The 17,206-nt window shown below is 53.9% G+C and overlaps 1 protein-coding gene across 1 annotated transcript in view; it reads right to left on the bottom strand.

The window, feature by feature from the left end:
- The window catches only part of PTPRN2 (protein tyrosine phosphatase receptor type N2), a 428,035-nt gene that overhangs the window by 39,079 nt on the left and 371,750 nt on the right, over positions 1–17,206 (bottom strand). The window contains exon 17 of the mRNA XM_054726069.1: positions 3,377–3,524. Within this exon, the coding sequence (XP_054582044.1) occupies positions 3,377–3,524 (148 nt within the window). The remainder of the gene's footprint in view (positions 1–3,376; positions 3,525–17,206) is intronic.

Genomic DNA, 17,206 nt, shown 5'->3' on the forward strand with positions numbered 1-17,206 from the left:
CACACACACACACACTCACACACCCTCACCCACACCTACTCACTCTCACACCCTCACTGTCACATACACACACTCACACTCACACACACACTCACACACTCTCTCACACACACACACACTCACACACCCTCACCCACACCTACACACTCTCACTGTCACACACACACACACACACACACCCTCACCCACACCTACACACTCTCACACCCTCACTGTCACACACACACTCACACATCCTCACCCACACCTACACACTCACTGTCACATACACACTCTCACACACACACACACACATACACACACACACTCACACACCCTCACCCACACCTACACACTCTCACACCCTCACTGTCACATACTCACACTCTCACACCCTCACTGTCACATACACACACTCTCACACCCTCACTGTCACATACACACACACTCACTGTCACATACACACACTCACACACCCTCACCCACACCTACACACTCACTGTCACATACACACCCTCACCCACACCTACACACTCACACATCCTCACTGTCACATACACACACTCTCACATCCTCACTGTCACATACACACACTCACACACCCTCACTGTCACATACACACACTCACACTCACACACACTCACACACTCTCACCCACACCTACACACTCACACACCCTCACTGTCACATACACACACTCACACACACTCACACTCACACATGCACACACTCACACACCCTCACTGTCACATACACATGCTCACACTCACACTCTCACACCCACACCCACATACTAACGCATGCACACACTCACACACCCACACACACATGCACACTTACACAGTCACCCACACCCACACTCCCTCACACACTCACCCAAACACATGCACACTCTCACACATACACACAGTCAAACACACACTGTCTCACATGCACTCATTGTCACACCCTCCACACTCACACACATATGCACACACTCTCACATACACTCTCACACACACACATGCACATACTCCCTCACACACACATGCACACTCTCACATATACACACTCAACTGTCACACACATACACACTTACACATATACACACTCACTGTCACACATGCACATACTCCCTCACACACACATGCACACTCTCACATATACACACTCAACTGTCACACACATACACACTTACACATATACACACTCACTGTCACACACACTCACACCCCCCACACGCATGCACACTCTCACACACACACTCACACACTCTCACATGCACACACTCCCTCACACACCCAAACACACTCACTTACACTCACACACTAACTCACACTCACATAAACACCCATTCACACCCACACATACACACACTCACATACCCACACACACTATCACATACACACTCACTCCCACACTCACATAAACACCCAAACACACGCACACTCACACATGCACACACACTCACACACACACATACACACCCAAACACACTCACCCCCCCCACACACACTCCCACACTCACATAAACACCCAAACACACACACACACTCACACACTCACACACACACACACCAGCAAAAATGGCCCACCGTCGAGGAGCCGTTGTGGAGTCAGGTCGCGAGTGTGTAGTTGACCATCGGTTGTGGTTCAGCCGAGTGTGTGTGATGTCATCAGGGGAGAGTGCGGGGCTGTGCCGAGCAGCGGCGTTTCTCCTCTGCAAAGGGCTCCGGGAGGGGCCCTCACGGGTCCCGGTGTCAGGTCCTCTGGGTCAGGAGGGCGACCGGCACTGATGTGAGACGGCCCACGCCGCCCAGGGTTGGGGGAAGGGACGCTGCCGGGTGGCATTGCTCTTTGCGCCTGGTGGCGGCACCTGGCGAGCACCCGCAGGTCACCAGGGCCTCGAGGACGCAGAGCCCGGCTGCCGGGATGGCCACCAGCCGTTCCTCCCTGCCCCGCCCCACCCCGCCCCGCCCCGCCCGAGGTTACTCTGTGAGGGTTTTATCAATGACTTGAAGGTGTAACTGTGCTTATAAAATGTGTGATGGAGAGCACGGAGGGGGAGGAACCACGAACTGGGGATGAAAACCTCCCAGAGAGCGCACGGCAGGACGGCGCAGCTGAGCTCTGGCGCAGCCGGGGGAGGGGTCTGGGCCCACGTCGGGCTCACGGCAGGAAGACCCCGAGTTCTGCAAGCCAACAGTGGCACGCCCACTGCCCAACGAAAACTCCCACTGCCGGGCGAGAAGACCCCGCGAGGGAGGCACTGCCTCTGAGGCCCCACCCACTCACTCCAAGGCTCTCCGTGTGGACGTGGCAAGACCAGCCAGCGTGTGAGAGACGCCCCCCAGGTCCCCACTCCGAAGGGTGCAGGTCACTCCGGATGGTTTCCCTCCAGGCGGGAGGAGGTGGCTGTGTGAGCGGAGGAGGGATGCGCCTTTGCTGGGGACCCTTTATCCCCTTGACCCAGCCTTGTGGGCTCGCTGCCCCCCCCCCCCCCCGCCCTTCCCACCCACCAGCAGGGCTGCTCCTCACGCCCCACGGCGGGCCGCCCGGACTGCGGACGGCCGGGTCAAACTCCCAGTCCCTCAGTCCCAGGAAGAAGGTGGCTCCTGTTCGTGGCTCCGGCTCTGGTCAGAGGGGGCGTCGCCGCAGCCGGGCCTGGTCCCTGTGCGGCCGAGGACCGGACTGCTGCTGGCCCTGAGCCTGCCCATCAGGACTGCGCAACGCCTGGAAGGGATGGTACCGCCCTCGGCCGCTGTGTCTGGGTTCCACGGGGGAGGGTGCCCGGGAAAGGCTCTGGGCTAACGCCCACCCACGAGACCTGCCAGCCCAGCCTGCACCTGACCTCGGGGACTTGCGGCGAGCGGCCCTGAGATCTGCTTCTTCCCAACTCTTTCCATCCGGGTCCCGAGGACAGAGGCCACGCGTGGCTCACCGGTGTCTGTGGCGAGTCCCTGGCGCACGGCAGGTGCTTGATAAGCAGCTGTCGGCTGGACTTTTCTTCCCGCTTTTCCTCTGTCAGGGGCTCCTGGCCAGGGCGCGGCCCACAGCGGGCACCACGCTCATCCCCTCCAACCCTCACAGCGCCGCGTTGCCAGGGCGACCGCATGCTCCCAGCTGCAGAGGGTGAGGCTGAGGGGTGTAGCAGCAAGTTCCCCACGCACCATGACAGCCGCCCCACAGCGCAGGCAGCCGCCACCTCTGTCCCCACTGGGGTTTTAGGACTGTGCCCGACCCCAGACAGACACGGACTCTGATTTTAGGCTGGGACAGCCTCACGGGGCGTCCGCACTGCTGTTCACAGCGGGGGACGGGCTGCCGCAGGGAGGGCGCGTGGTGGGGTGCGGAAGGGGGGCTTCCCAGCCGTGAGGCCCAGCCGGTCCCGCCCTCCCGTGGCGCCCGCGGTACGTACAGGCCAGCACCGCAGGGCAGCGGTTCTTGGGCACGTTCTCCTCCCTCTGGGCCACGAGCGAGCTGCTGGGCTCCGCCTGGTACGCGCACAGCGCCTCCCACTCCTTCTCCAGCCGGTGCCTGTTCCTCAGGTGGTCCTCCATGTAGGCCTGCAACGGGGACGGCGTCAGGGCGCGGGCCGGGCGCCGGGGCCCACCTCCCCTGTGTGCACCATCAGGGCGCCCTCCCCCCGGCCTTCGGAAGGACAGGGGGACAGTCACGCGCAGACATGGAGCTCGCACTCCTGGCTGGGTCAGAGGGCTCTGTCGGTGTGGACATGCGGAGCCGGGCGTGCAGACTCGGCCCGGGACGCCGCCCCCTCGCTGCCAGGACAGGACTGGGAGAGCCAGGCCAGGGCAGGCAGGTCTGATCAGCCACCAGGTGCCGGACGGAAACCGTGTCCAGCCGGGAGGCGGCGAACGGGGCTCACGCCTCAGGGCGGCTCCCGTGCCACCTCAAGGGCACAGGCTCATGAGGTCAGGAGGGGCGGGCTGGGAGCAGGTGTGGGCCGGGGGAGCACAGCGCAGAGGGGGGCTCTGGAGGTCTGGCCGGGGTGTCGGGAGGTTTGGGAGCAGGGTCTGGGCTTGGAAACGGGAGGACGCTGCCAGGGAAGGGACGGATACCGCTGCACAAAACAGCTCGTGTCCCACGGGGACACCGCGTGGAAGGCTAAGGAGCCAGGATTCACCCAGCCGCCGACGCTGCGGCCGGGAAGGCGCCTCAGTGAATGTTCGCAGTGAAGCCACTTTCCTTTACACAGGAACCACCAGTGTGAACAGATACGGTGCTGCAATGTCATCTGAGATCGAGGCCCAGGGCCGAAATGATTTCATGTGTCCACTCGAAGTCATGCTGAGGCCATTCGTTCAGAGAGCACCTCAGGGAGGAGCGGGGTGGCAGGGATCCCCAGAACGTGGCAGCGCATGAGCGGTGGCTGGTGGGCAAGTGAGAGCCCCTCAGTGCCTAGATGAGCCCTGGCCTTTGTCCAAAAGACCTGGACTCTCCACCCCAATAAGACCGTCCCCCATTTGGACCCCTCCCTCAGTCATCCCACCCCCTGCACCTTCTTCATGCTGACCCTCCTTAATGAATCTGTCCAAAGGTCAAGGTCAGCACCAGTGAGCCTCCTCCTCTCAGGTCTAACCGGGACATGCCTGTCGCCACCCGTCTGATCTGCCTTACCGACAACCCCCCACCTCAGACACTTACTGTTATCTTATTCATTTATTATTATTATTATTTTAAATATATTTCATTGATTCTTCACAGAGAGGAAGGGAGAGGGATAGAGAGCCAGAAACATTGATGACAGAGAAACATCGATCAGCTGCCTCCTGCACACCCCCCACTGGGGCTGTGCCCGCAACCAAGGTACATGCCCTTGACTGGAATCGAACCTGGGACCCTTCAGTCGGCAGGCCGACGCTCTATCCACTGAGCCAAACCGGTTAGGGCTATTATTATTTTTGTTAACACTCACCTGAGGAAATTTTTTTTATTGACTCTTTTTAGAGAGAGTGGATGGGAGGGAGGGAGAGAGAGAGAGAAACATTGATGAGAGAGACATTGATTGGTTGCTTCTTGCAATGCCCCAACCTGGGCCAGGGATTGGACCTATAACCAGGTATGTGCCCTTGAGCAGGAATCGAACCCTTGGTCCTTTGGTGAGCAGGCCATTGCTCTAACCACTGAGCAACTAGCCACTTACTGTTTTATTGACTTTTAAAACCTTTATTGTTGAGATTATTACAGATGTCCCTCTTTCCCCCCATCACCCCCCTCCACCCAGTTCCCACTCTGCCCCAGGCCTTTACCACCCTACTGTCTGTGTCCATGGGTAATGCATACATGCATAGCAGTTCTTTGTTAACCTGTCCCCCCCCCCCCCCCCGCCCCCGAGATTCATCAGTGGTCTGCTCCATGGTTCCAGGACTCTGGTTCTGTTTTATTCATCTGACTCAGGCCTGGTGCATGGATTCGTGCACCGGTGGGGGCCCTCTGTGTTGCCTGTGGGGATCAGGCTGAAACCGGAATCACATCCCGAGGGATGTAGCAGTGCACGGAGTGCCAGGCCGTCGGAGGAGCCGCTCCCGCTCATTCCCGCCAGCTGAGCGTCTGCCCCTGTCTTCCACGCCGCCCCTCGCATCTCCCGGTCTGCCGCACCCAGCTACGGAGAAGTGGGTCCCCAGGGCAGAGCTCCCATGGCCTCGCTAGGGGTGCAGATTGAGGCTTGGAGAAGTGGGGTGAGTGCCTGAGGGGCACCGGGGCAGACCAGGGAGTCGTGGTAGCTGTGTGGCAAGGCCGCCACTTTGTGCCCCTTCCTGCAAGTCCTGGGGTGGCTCTGGTCTGATAGGAGGAGGCGGGCGCTAGGGACGGAGTCCGTGGTCTCTTTTCCCCCTCCCTCTGTCCCTTGGTCCGGCTGCCCTGGGAGGACATGGCTGGAGGGGTTGATGGGGTCGGGGCGCCACACCTCTGGAGCGGGGCCTGGGGAGCGGCGGAATTTGGGCCGATGGCCCGGCCTCCCAACGTGAACGCAGCACAGCCCCACCTGATTGTGATCTTTCATCGACTCAATCGCCTGTTTCTCTTTTCGTCTAAGTTGGTCAGTGCACGTCATAGCGACGGTCGACTGGTCGCTTAGGCTTATATATATATATAGAGAGATTCCTTGTTTTGTTCATTAGATTTCTTGTTCCTTTATTTTGATTTTTAGATTCAATTGTTGATAGATATGTATTTATTGCCATATTGTTCATATATTTTCTTTTTGTGTGTGTGTTCGTATTTTTTATCTTTTTCTTCCTCCTCCTCCTCCTTCTCCTCCTTTTCCTTCTCCTTCTCCTTCTTTCCCTTCTCCTTCTCCTTCTTTCTCCTTCTCCTTCTCCTTCTCCTTCTCCTCCTCCTCCTCCTTCTCCTTCTCCTTTTCCTTCTTTCTCTTCTTAAAAGAGACCCTTCAACATTTCACATCATACTGGTTTGATGATGATGAACTCTTTTAGCTTTTCCTTTTTTTAAAAATTCTTTATTGATTAAAGTATTAAATATGTCTCTTTTTCCTCCCATCGATCTCTCCCAGCTACTCCTACCCTCTCCTTTAGCTTTTTCTTGTCTGTGAAGCTATTTCTGACCTTCAATTCTAAGTCAGAGCTTTTCTGGGTAGAGTAATCTTTGTTGTAGATCCTTGCTGTTTATAGCTTTGAATATTTCTTGCCACTCCCTCTGGCTTGCAAAATTTCTGTTGAGAAATTAGCTGACAGTCATATGGGTACTTCCCTATAAGTCATTAACTGCTTTTCTTTTGCTGCTTTTAAGATTCTCTCTTTGTCTTTAATCCTTGGCATTTCCATTATGTGCCTTGGTGTGGGCCTCTTTGGGTTCCTCTTGTTTGGGACTCTTTGTGCTTCCTGGACTTTGAAGTCTATTTCTTTTACCAGGTAGGGGAAGTTTTGTCATTATTTTTTCAAATAGGTTTTCAATACCTTGTTCTCTCTCTTCTCCTTCAGGCACCCCCATAATGTGAATGTTGCTTGAAGTTGTCCCAGAGGTTCCTTACTCTATCTTCATATTTTTGGATTCTTTTTTCTTTTTGATCTTCTGGTTGGGTGTTTTTTGCTTCCTCATATTACAAATCATTGATTTGATTCTTGGAATCCTCTATTCTACTGTTGGTTCCCTGTAAATTATTCTTCATTTCAGTTAGTGTATCCTCCATTTTTGACTGGTCCTTTTGCACAACTTTGATGTTCTCACTAAGATCCTTAAAATTATCACTAAGATATTGAAAGTTTCACTAAGTCCCCTGAAGCTCTCATCAAATTCTTTGAGCATCCTTATAACCATTGCTTTGAACTCTGTATCTAGTAGTTTGCTTGCTTTCATTTCATTTAGTTCTTTTCTGGAGATTTCTCCATTTCTTTCATTTGTGACATGTTTCTTTGTGTCCAAATTTTGGCTGCTTCCCTGTGTTTATTTCTATGTATTGTGTAGAGCTGCTATGTCTCCTGGAATTGGTAGAGTGGACTTGTGTAGTAGGTGTCCTGTAGGTCCCAGTGGCTCAGCCTCCCCAGTCACCTGAGCGGAGCCCTAGGTGCACCCCTGTATGGGCTGTGTGCACAGTCTTGTTGTAGTTGAGTCTTGATTGCTGTTGGCATCACTGGGAGTAATTGACCTCCAGGCCAATTGGCTGTGAGGACCAGCTGTGACTACAGTGGAAGAGCTGCTGTGCAGGAGACACCCCTATGGATCAGGACTTGCTTCTATGGGGCTTTGGTGCTCACTGAGTCTGCCCCTTTAGTGTGTTGCTTGTGGACGTGTAAAGTTGTAATCTGGTGTGGTCTAAAGCTGTTCACTGGGTGCACTGCCTCTGGGAGGTGCAAAGTCAGCCACTGCCTGGGGCCACCCAGCAGGAGCTACAGAGCGATCTGCAGATGGCTGCTACTTGTGTTGAGTTTGGAAGTGCCCAGGTGAGGCCCAGGTGTTAAGCAAGGCAGGCTGCTGCTGGTGTGGGGTCTTGGGTCTCTAATTGATAGGTATGTAGCACACTGAGCTCAGCTGCTGCTTGTTTGGGAGATTTTAGGAAAGTCTGAAGCCTGAGGCAGGACAGGCCATTCAGATGGAAAAGCTGCTACAAACAGTTTGGGTGAAGCTGCAATTGGGTGGGGCGGGGTCTCAAGAATCACCAGGGCTGAGTGAACAGTGTGAGCCAGGCTGATGGAGACTCAGATATGGCTACTAGTCAGCTCTGTGATGGGGAGGTCACAGAACAAGAACAATGACTGCGCCAGCACTTTTGTCTGGGAGAAAGCTGCCCCCTAGTTCCTGCCCCGATGCCAGACAGTCCAGTTCCTCCCCGTATGTCCCTGGCTCTTTCCAAGCCATTGCCCCAGCACTGGAGCTCAGAGGGAGTGGGACCATGTAAGTTTGTGCACTGGCCCTTTAAAAGGAACTGCTTGGGTATCCAGCAGCCTCTGTGTCACTCAGCCACAATTCCCACTAGTTTTTACAGCCCAAAGTTAAAGGGACTTCTCTTCCCAGCGCTGGAACCCTGGGCTGTGGGTTTGGGTGGGGCCGGGGCCCCTTGATCCCCACAGGAAGCCTCTGTAGCCACAATATCCCTCTCGATTAAGAACACACCACGCATGGGTGTTGGACCAGCCCGTTCCCTCTCTCCACCCCTCCTACCAGTCTCCATGCACTTTCTTCTTTACTTCTCTAGGAGGACTTCCATTCAGCCAGCTTCCAGGCGCGTTCTGGAGGACGGTAGCTCTGTATTTTAGTTGTGATTTTGATGTGGTTGTGGGAGATGCACTTGCCTACGCCACCGTCTTGGTTCCTCTCCGGTCACTTACTGTTTAAGGCCTCGTCTCTGTGAGGTCAGTCACAGTCTCCTGGGCGTCAGGATCTTCCTCTTCTCGGGGGCACTTGTTTTGAGAATGGGGCTCACTTAGCATGTGGTTTGGGCATATGGTCAATATTGTGGAATGATTGCAGCCTGGAACTTTGTAAGTAATTGGAATCACAGAGAACAATTTTATATCCATGATGAGCATCCAAACGAATTTGCTTTCAGATCTTTTGAAATTTGGAAGAATCACCCAGGAAAGTAACACAGGGCTTGGTTTCCTTGTTTCCTCTCCGCCTCCTCCTTTCTGGGTGATGCAAGCAGCACCCAACATGCCCAGCAGGAGGGCCACGTTCGAACGCCAGCGGTAAATGCTGGGGCAGCGGAGTTCAGAAGGTCATCTCCCCGGGCTCTTCTCCAAGTCTGTTCCTCCCTCTGAGTTGGACCTGGCACGGTCTGTCCCCACGTCTCAGGGTCCTGTGAACTCCTGCTCACGGGAAGGCCTCCTGGCGGGGATGGAACCGTGCTGTCACCGGTAAGGAGCTGGACATTTCTAGAACCTGTCGTCACAATGGGCTGCGAGCTCCTGGCGCTAGGGGACTCGTTTAGACCAACGTGCATCACTCTGCACGGTCCTACTCTGGGGGTTGCACATGGCAGGTGCTGTCAACAGTACTGGCAGGAGCCGGCCGGCCAGGTGCAGGAGCTAGCTAGGTGCTGATGGGTGCAGGAGCCCACCGGGTGCTGGTGCAGAAGCCAGCTGGTGCAGGAGCCGGCTGGTGCAGAAGGCAGCTGGTGCAGGAGCCGGCTGGTGCAGGAGCCGGCCGGGTGCAGGAGTGACCCCACACCACATCCTGAGAATGCAAATCTCAGAGCGGGTGCTCAGCGCTAGCTGGCCGAGCTGAGGAGCTCAGGAGGTGGACGCGGCTGCTGCTGCTGCTTGCCAAGTGGGGCGCGGGGAGCCTGCCTCTCACCTTTGCGAGTTGCTCTCCACACTCCCCGCATCCAGAGGGCAGGCAGAGGTTCTGAAAGGGTCCTGGTGGGAAGAACCGCCACCTTCACATTTGTGGGGCCAGTGGGGCCAGTGCCCGCCGACGCTGCGTGCCGCGTGGGAAGGGCTGCACCCGAACCCTGCCTCCTGCCAGGGACCTCGGGCCACGGCTCGTAGACACGAGAGGCCCCGGCGCACACCGCTCGGAGGAGACCCCAAGGTTTTGGAATCTGGGTTTCCCAAGTTAGGGGCCAGCACGCACTGTGGGCCTCAGACTGCATGGGTCAGCTCTGACAGCAGGCCACGATGCCGGAGTTTCTTTGAGGTTTTTGTTCTTTTGCCTGTTGGGGATGATGTCAGTTTTCATGAGCCCTGTGTTCTGAGCTATTATTAACCCAACCCAAGCACTTCCTGCTTCCAGCGCCCCGCCACCCACATGATCAGACCGTCTGGCAGAAGGACTGCGAACAGCCGCTGGTGACAAGGACTGCTTGCCTCCGATGACTGGTTTGATGAAGAAAGCAGTCTCCTGGGCAGACATGGCGGCTGGCTCCCGCACGGATGGTGTCATTACAGCATCCAGACCTTGGGAACAACAGTGGTGTTGCCATTCTAAGACGCGGCGTGCCCACATTGGCTGATTTGGCCTAAATGTTTTCTGTCCGGTTTCCTGATGGATGGTCAGCCCCCGAGGGCAGGAAAGCGGTTTCTATGGAGCACCTGGGGCGCTCTGGCACACGCCAGCCGCGGCACCGCTGCTCAGGAGCCCTCACAAGCGGGGAGGCGCTTGATGCTGAAGGGCATCGCAGAGAGCGAAAGGGCTGGTCCCCACGCGGCTACGTCTCCACGCGCACTTTGGGGCAAAGCCTCTACTCTCACCGCCCACATTCACGGCTCCACAAAGTGGGAACGTGCGTGTTTGTGAAGCTAGCCGACGGAGCGGACACAGGGCGTGCGCTTTTCGAATGTGAAGTACTAGTGGAAGGGATGGTGGTCGTGGTGGGTCTCAGCTTTTCACTAGAAAGAGAAGGAACCTTCTAAATTCCCTCCCACATCCTGTGGCTGATTGTACTGCAGTCCTGGGCCATTTCCCCGCCACTAGGACACGTGGCACCTGAAGTCCCACCAACGCCCCCACCGACCGCAGCGGGAACGCAGAGTTTAGGGGGCGGCCACAGGAGCGCCTGCTGTGGAGGTGCCTCCGCGAGGCGTCCTCGGAGACACAGTGACAAGCGACACCAAGTGCAGTTTCAGCATCACATCCTGTGCACGGGGGATGCTGTCCCCCACAGGCTCAGACTCCTCCTCGTGCTGGCACAGCCCACACGTGACCACGTGGTCACGCGGCGTCGGCACCCACTCCACATGGAGCCAGGGATGGCCCAGCACGTCCCCACCTCTCCGTGTGTTTCTCTGTCTATCACTGTGTTGAGAGGAGGTGTTTCAGACTTGCCGGAGAGGAGGAATTGCTACGACGGAAAGCAAGCTGCTGAGTGAAGGTGATTTCCGGGGTGACAGAGCTTCCGAATCCGCCCCCAGATCACGCCGTCACAGGCAGCGTGTACTGGTGTCAACCCCTGAGATCAGCTTCCAGGGTCCCTGGTCAGCCCCACGCCGGCCGCCCTCCTGTCTCTGAACGCTGGGGTCGGGGTGTGGCACCCCAGTCCATGCTGCTGGGGTCCCCTTACAGATCCCGGCAGCCAACGGGCTCACTGAGCTCACGTGGATTCAAAGACTTCCAAGCGTTAGGGCCTTTGAGAGAAAGTCCCCACCTCACACCTGTCCTGGCGGAGAAGGGGAGTGAGCAAACGCCCATGGCAGAAACGGCACAGAGGGGGCGGGACACGCCACGCTGGTGCTGACGAGGCGAGGCGAGGTGAAGGCTCGGAACTGTCTGTCATTTAAAACCCTTTTTGCGTGAGAAATACGACACCCTGGAGGACTGAGGAAGCTCACAGGAGCGCTAAAGGAAACGTTTCACAGGCCGTGCGACGCGGCAGAGAGGCGGTTCTTCGCGCAGGCGACTCAGGAGGCCCTGAAACTAAATCTGGAAGATGTAGAACTTTACTGGCTAGAGCCTAGCTCATGGGATTTATTATCATTTGGGTTTTGCGAGCCCTACCTGGATGAGTCCTGGGTCACAAGAAGCCAAAACCGACGGGCAAGCCCTGAGCAGGTCCCTGGGTCAGTGGCAGTCGGCCCAGCCCGCGTCTCAGTGAGCAGAGTGCAGAGGAGCTGTGACTTTCCATGACCTGCGCTCTAGCAGCTGACAGAAATCACAGTCTTACAGACTGTGGGACCCTATTCAGAGTACGCCGGAGGCTCAAGGCCACTCTGAGTGTGGGAATCTGAATCAGAGTGTCCAAGGTTGAGTTGCTCTATGCAAGCGCACAGCAAGGCCACAGTTATCACACTGTACACTGAGGCCACTATTTGGAAAGAAGCCTCTTTGTCTAAGTTGCATAAAGCTGTTACTGACCAGCCAGTACGGGCTGCATTATGGAGAAGATGCATTACTGACCAGCAGGCTGCTGCTGAGGGTACAGAGGCTGCCGAAGCTGTGTGGGAAGACGGACTGTTACCGGGCTGGGGTGTGGCTGCCCGCTGTGTGGGACTCTGTGACTCTGCTTGGAAGAACTGTTTTGTCTGGTGGCTCCTTGTTGGCATTGGCTATGTGGCCACTGGCTTCTCCAATAAAGACTCTTATACACCCACCACTTCTCATGGCTTCTCCGTCGAATACCTAGGGTCCAAGAAGGTCCAGCCCCTGGCAGAGGGGCTCAGACCCTACAGTTGGTGTAGTGGAGCAGGATGACGGACTAGAGTTCCAGCACAGACTCACAGCTGGAACCTGGGGGGAAATGCCAATAACGCACATATTCTGTTCCAGAAACATGAGAATGTATAACTTGAAAAAGTGAGTAATTCTGTCCTCACCACCTGCTCTTCCTAAACAGAAGGCTGATTTGACGCTCGGTGGGTGTACAGGACAGGAGACAAAGGCCTCCTGAGGAAGATGATGATCAGCAACAGTGATGATGGTGAAAGCGACAGGGGCATGTCTGCCTCCGGCGGCCATTCCTGAAGAGCTCAGGACTTCCAGTGAACTGTGCGCATCTCATTATCTTATGTAACATCTTAACAATGAAGGTTATGTGAGCATAGGAAAAATACAAAGACGAACACTTACAAGCAATGCAAGATAATGAAGAGAATTATACCATATTTTCCATAAGCCTACAACTATTAATACTTAAATTCAGTGCAGAAAAGGTTTGCTTGATAGTGTGAGCAAAGCCTGGATCCCTCCTCTTATTGTAGAAGACTTAAGAGTTGCAAGTTATCATCCTGGCTCAGTGGATAGAGCTTCAGCCTGCAGACTGAAGGGTCCCAGGTTTGAGTCCAGCCAAGGGCACATGCCTGGATTATGGGCTTGATCCCCAGTAGGGGGCGTGCAGGAGGCAGCCCATCAGTGATTCTCATCATTGATGTTTCTATCTCTTTCACCCTTCTCCCTTACTCTCTGAAATCAATAAAAATCCTATATAATAAAGAGGGAATATACTAATTGACCCTCACAAAGATAGTAGCCCCACAGCCAATAAGGAGGGAATATGCTAATTGGCTGCCCCACACTCAAAGATGGCGGTGCCCACAGCCACAAGATGGTGGCATCCAGTCCCCTCAGCCCTGCTGGCATACCTGCCTCCAGAGTCTCCCAGCCCCCTCAGCCCCCCAGGGCTGGCTCGAGGTTCAGGCAAGACTCAGATGTCGGCTGCCCAGCCGCCCAGGGCCAGCCGAGGCTTGCGCTGCCGGCAGTGGCAGCAGCAGAGGTGTGATGGGGCATTGCCTTTCCCTGATTGCCAGGTCGTCTCCCACCCCTGAGAGTTCCCAGACTGTGAGAGAGGGCAGGCCGGGCTGAGGGACCCCCCCTCCAGTGCATGAATTTTCATGCACTGGGCCTCTAGTATATATAAAAAAAGAGTTGCAAGTTATCTTAGATTCCTGCTCACGTCTTGGTTTTAGTCATTTATTCATTCATTCAACTAATTTTATTAAGTATGTTGTTTGCATCTGGGGCTGTGTGTGCTCCTGGGTCTGATTTCTTTATCTGAGAACAGACCACATACAAGCAAATAAACGTAATTCAGAAAGACAACTTCAGATGGCAGTGCCCATGAGAATAGGTAGACAGAGATGGAGAAGGACTGCTCCTGAGCTCATCAGGAAAGATGTGGGATTGCAAGGACCGTGGGGAGTCATGGGGTGAGGACAGCGAGGCCAGGGCCCGGGGTGGGAATGGACTTCACACGGTCCAGAAACAGAGACAGCCAGGCTGCTGGAGTGAAGGGAGCTCGTTAGCTGGGGAGAATTTTGAAGGTTTTTTTTTTTTTTTTTAAATCCTCACCCAAGGATATTCCCCCCTCCCCCACTGATTTTTAGAGAGAGTGGAAGGGAGGGAGGGCAGAGAGAGAGAGAGAGAGAGAGAGAGAGAGAGAGAGAGAGAGACATCGATGTGAGAGAGACACATTGATTTGTTGCCTCCCGCATGGGCCCTGACGGGGGCCAGAGGTTGAACCTGCAACCCAGACAGGTGCCTTCGACCAGAAATTGAACCCGAGACCCTTCAGTGCTCAGGCCAATGCTCCAACCAGTGAGCTACACAGGCTAGGTCTTGAAGTTTAAAAAAAATTAATTATTGGGGTAATATTGGTTAGTAACATTATATAAATTTCAGGTGTACAGCTCTATGATATGACATCTGTATATTCTATTGTGTGCTCACCCCCAGGTCTGGTCGCCTTTAAGGTGACATTTACTTTAACAGCAAAGGGGGGCCATGGAGAGGTTTAAGGTAAGAGGCACATGATGATAAGATGCTTTTCAAAGGTCACTGGCTCCAGGCGGGTTGAAGCACAAGCTGGGACCATCCATATGGATTCCAGCGTCTGAGGCTGGGGATGGAGTTAGGGGGGAGAAATGGGTAGAGCCGCTGGGATTGGCTAACAGAGCAAAGGAGGGGGTTTTCATTTATTTAATGTAGATTCAGCTTATTTCATGATCTCACGTGTTCCTCTTTTTATTTATTTACTAGAGGCCTGGTGCATGAAAATTCCTGCACTTGGGGGGTCCCTCAGCCCGGCCTGCATCCTCTCGCAGTCCAGGACCCCTCAGGGGATGTCCACCTGCTGGCTTAGGCCTGCTCCCCAGGGGATCGGGCCTAAGCTGGCAGTCAGACATCCCTCTGGCAGCCCGGGAGCCCTTGGGGGATGTCTGACTGCCACCTTAGGCCCGCTCCCCATCTAAGCCGCAGTCAGACATCCTTAGCACTGTCAGGAGGTGGGAGAGGCTTGTGGCTGAGCAGAGCTCCCCCGGTGGGAGTGCACTGTCCACCAGTGGGCAGCTCCTGCATTGAGCGTCTGCCCCCAGTGGTCAATGCGCATCATAGCGACTGGTCATTCCCAGTCATTCATCCATTAGGGTCAATTTGCATATTAACCTTTTATTATATAGGATTTATTTATTTTTAAATTTTTAAAAAATAAATCTTTATTGTTCAGATTATTACAATTGTTCCTCTTTCTTTCCCCCATAGCTTCCCTTCACCAGGTTCCTACCCCACTCTCTGCCCTTACCCGCCCCCCCGCCCCACTGTCCTCCTCCATAGGTGTACGCTTTTTGTTCAGTCTCTTCCCGCACCCCCCACTCCCCTTTTCCCCTGAGAATTGTCAGTCCACTCCCTTTCTATGCCCCTGATTCTATTATATTCACCAGTTTATTCTGTTCATCAGATTTTTTATTCCCTTGGTTTTTAGATTCACTTGTTAATAGTTACGTATTTGTTGTTCATCATTTTTATCTTTTTCTTCTTCTTCCTCTTCTTAAAGAATACCTTTCAGCATTTCATATAATTCTGGTTTGGTGGTGATGAACTCCTTTAGCTTTTTCTTATTTGTGAAACTCTTTATCTGGCCTTCAATTCTGAATGATAGCTTTGCTGGGTAGAGTAATCTTGGTTGTAGGTTCTTTCTATTCATCACTTTGAATATTTCTTGCCATTCCCTTCTGGCCTGCATAGTTTCTGTTGAGAAATCAGCTGACAATCGTATGGGTGCTCCCTTATAGGTAACTAACTGTTTTTCTCTTGCTGCTTTTAATATTCTCTCTTTGTCTTTTGCTCTTGGCATTTTAATTATGATGTGTCTTGGTGTGGTCCTCTTTGGATTCCTTTTGTTTGGGGTTCTGTGTGCTTCCTGGACTTGTAAGTCTATTTCTTTCACCAGGTGGGGTAAGTTTTCAGTCATTATTTCTTCAAATAGCTTTTCAGTATCTTGCTCTCTCTCTTCTTCGGGAACCCCCATAATTCTGATGTTGGTACGCTTGAAGTTGTCCCAGAGGCTTCTTATACTATCTTCAACTTTTTGGATTCTTTTTGCTTTTTGCTTTTCCGGAGGAGAGTTTTTTGCTTCTTGGTATTCCAAATCTTTGACTTGTTTCTTGCGATCCTCTAGTCTGCTTTTAGGTCTCTGTATAATATTTTTTACTTCAGTCAGTGTATGCTTAATTTCTAGTTGATCCCTTTTCATATCCTTGAGGGTCTCGTTTAATTTATCAGCCTTTTCTAGGAAATTCTTGAAAAACCTTATAACTGTGGTTTTGAACTCTATATTCAGTCTTTTGCTTTCCTCCATTTCCTTCAATTGTGGCCTGCCTATTTGTCTCCGCATTTTAGCTGCTTCCCTGAGTTGATGGAGTTGCTCTGTGTGTTAGGTGTCCTAGCAGGGCCCAGTAGCTCAGCCTCTCCAGTTACCTGTGGTGGACCCTCTTGGTGCACCCCTTTGTGGGCTGTGTGTGCAGTCTTGGTGTAGTTAAGCCTTGCTTGTTGTTGGTATCACTGGGGGGAGTTGTTCTCCAAGGCAATTGGCTGTGAGGATCAGCAGTGTCTCCGCTGGGAGGGCTTGTGTGCTCAGCTTGGATGGGGCGGAGTCTCACGGTGGAGCAGACAAGCTTTGGTTTCCCGTCTGCCCTGCCCTAAGAGGGCCCTGTTCTCCGTGTCCCGCGGCAATGGCTGTGCGCACATCTGAGAGAATGTTGCTCTCAAGTTTCGCCCGCTGCCAGACAGTCCAGTTTCTCCCCGACTGGAGCTGGATTTCAGTGCAATCGGGAGATTTTGTTTTCCTCCCGAATGAGAAAGCTAGCCGCGCGTTTGCTGCCCACCCTCTCCGCGTGCTACAAGTAAGCCAGCCGCCTGCCCTCTCCGCGCTCACAGATCTCTGCACCTGTTCTCCACAGCTCCTGAGGGTCAGCGTCCCTTTCTCTTTTTTTCTAGTTGTAGAATTTCCACCCATCCAGCTTTCCGGTGGTTCTGGACGATGTCCGCTCTGTTTACCAGTTGTAGTTTTAAAATTGTTGTGGTAGGCAACAGTTAGGTGTTTCCCTTATGCCGCCATCTTGGTTTC

This window comes from Eptesicus fuscus, chromosome 14, assembly GCF_027574615.1.
Source record: "Eptesicus fuscus isolate TK198812 chromosome 14, DD_ASM_mEF_20220401, whole genome shotgun sequence".
NCBI classification, from domain to species: Eukaryota; Metazoa; Chordata; class Mammalia; order Chiroptera; family Vespertilionidae; genus Eptesicus; species Eptesicus fuscus.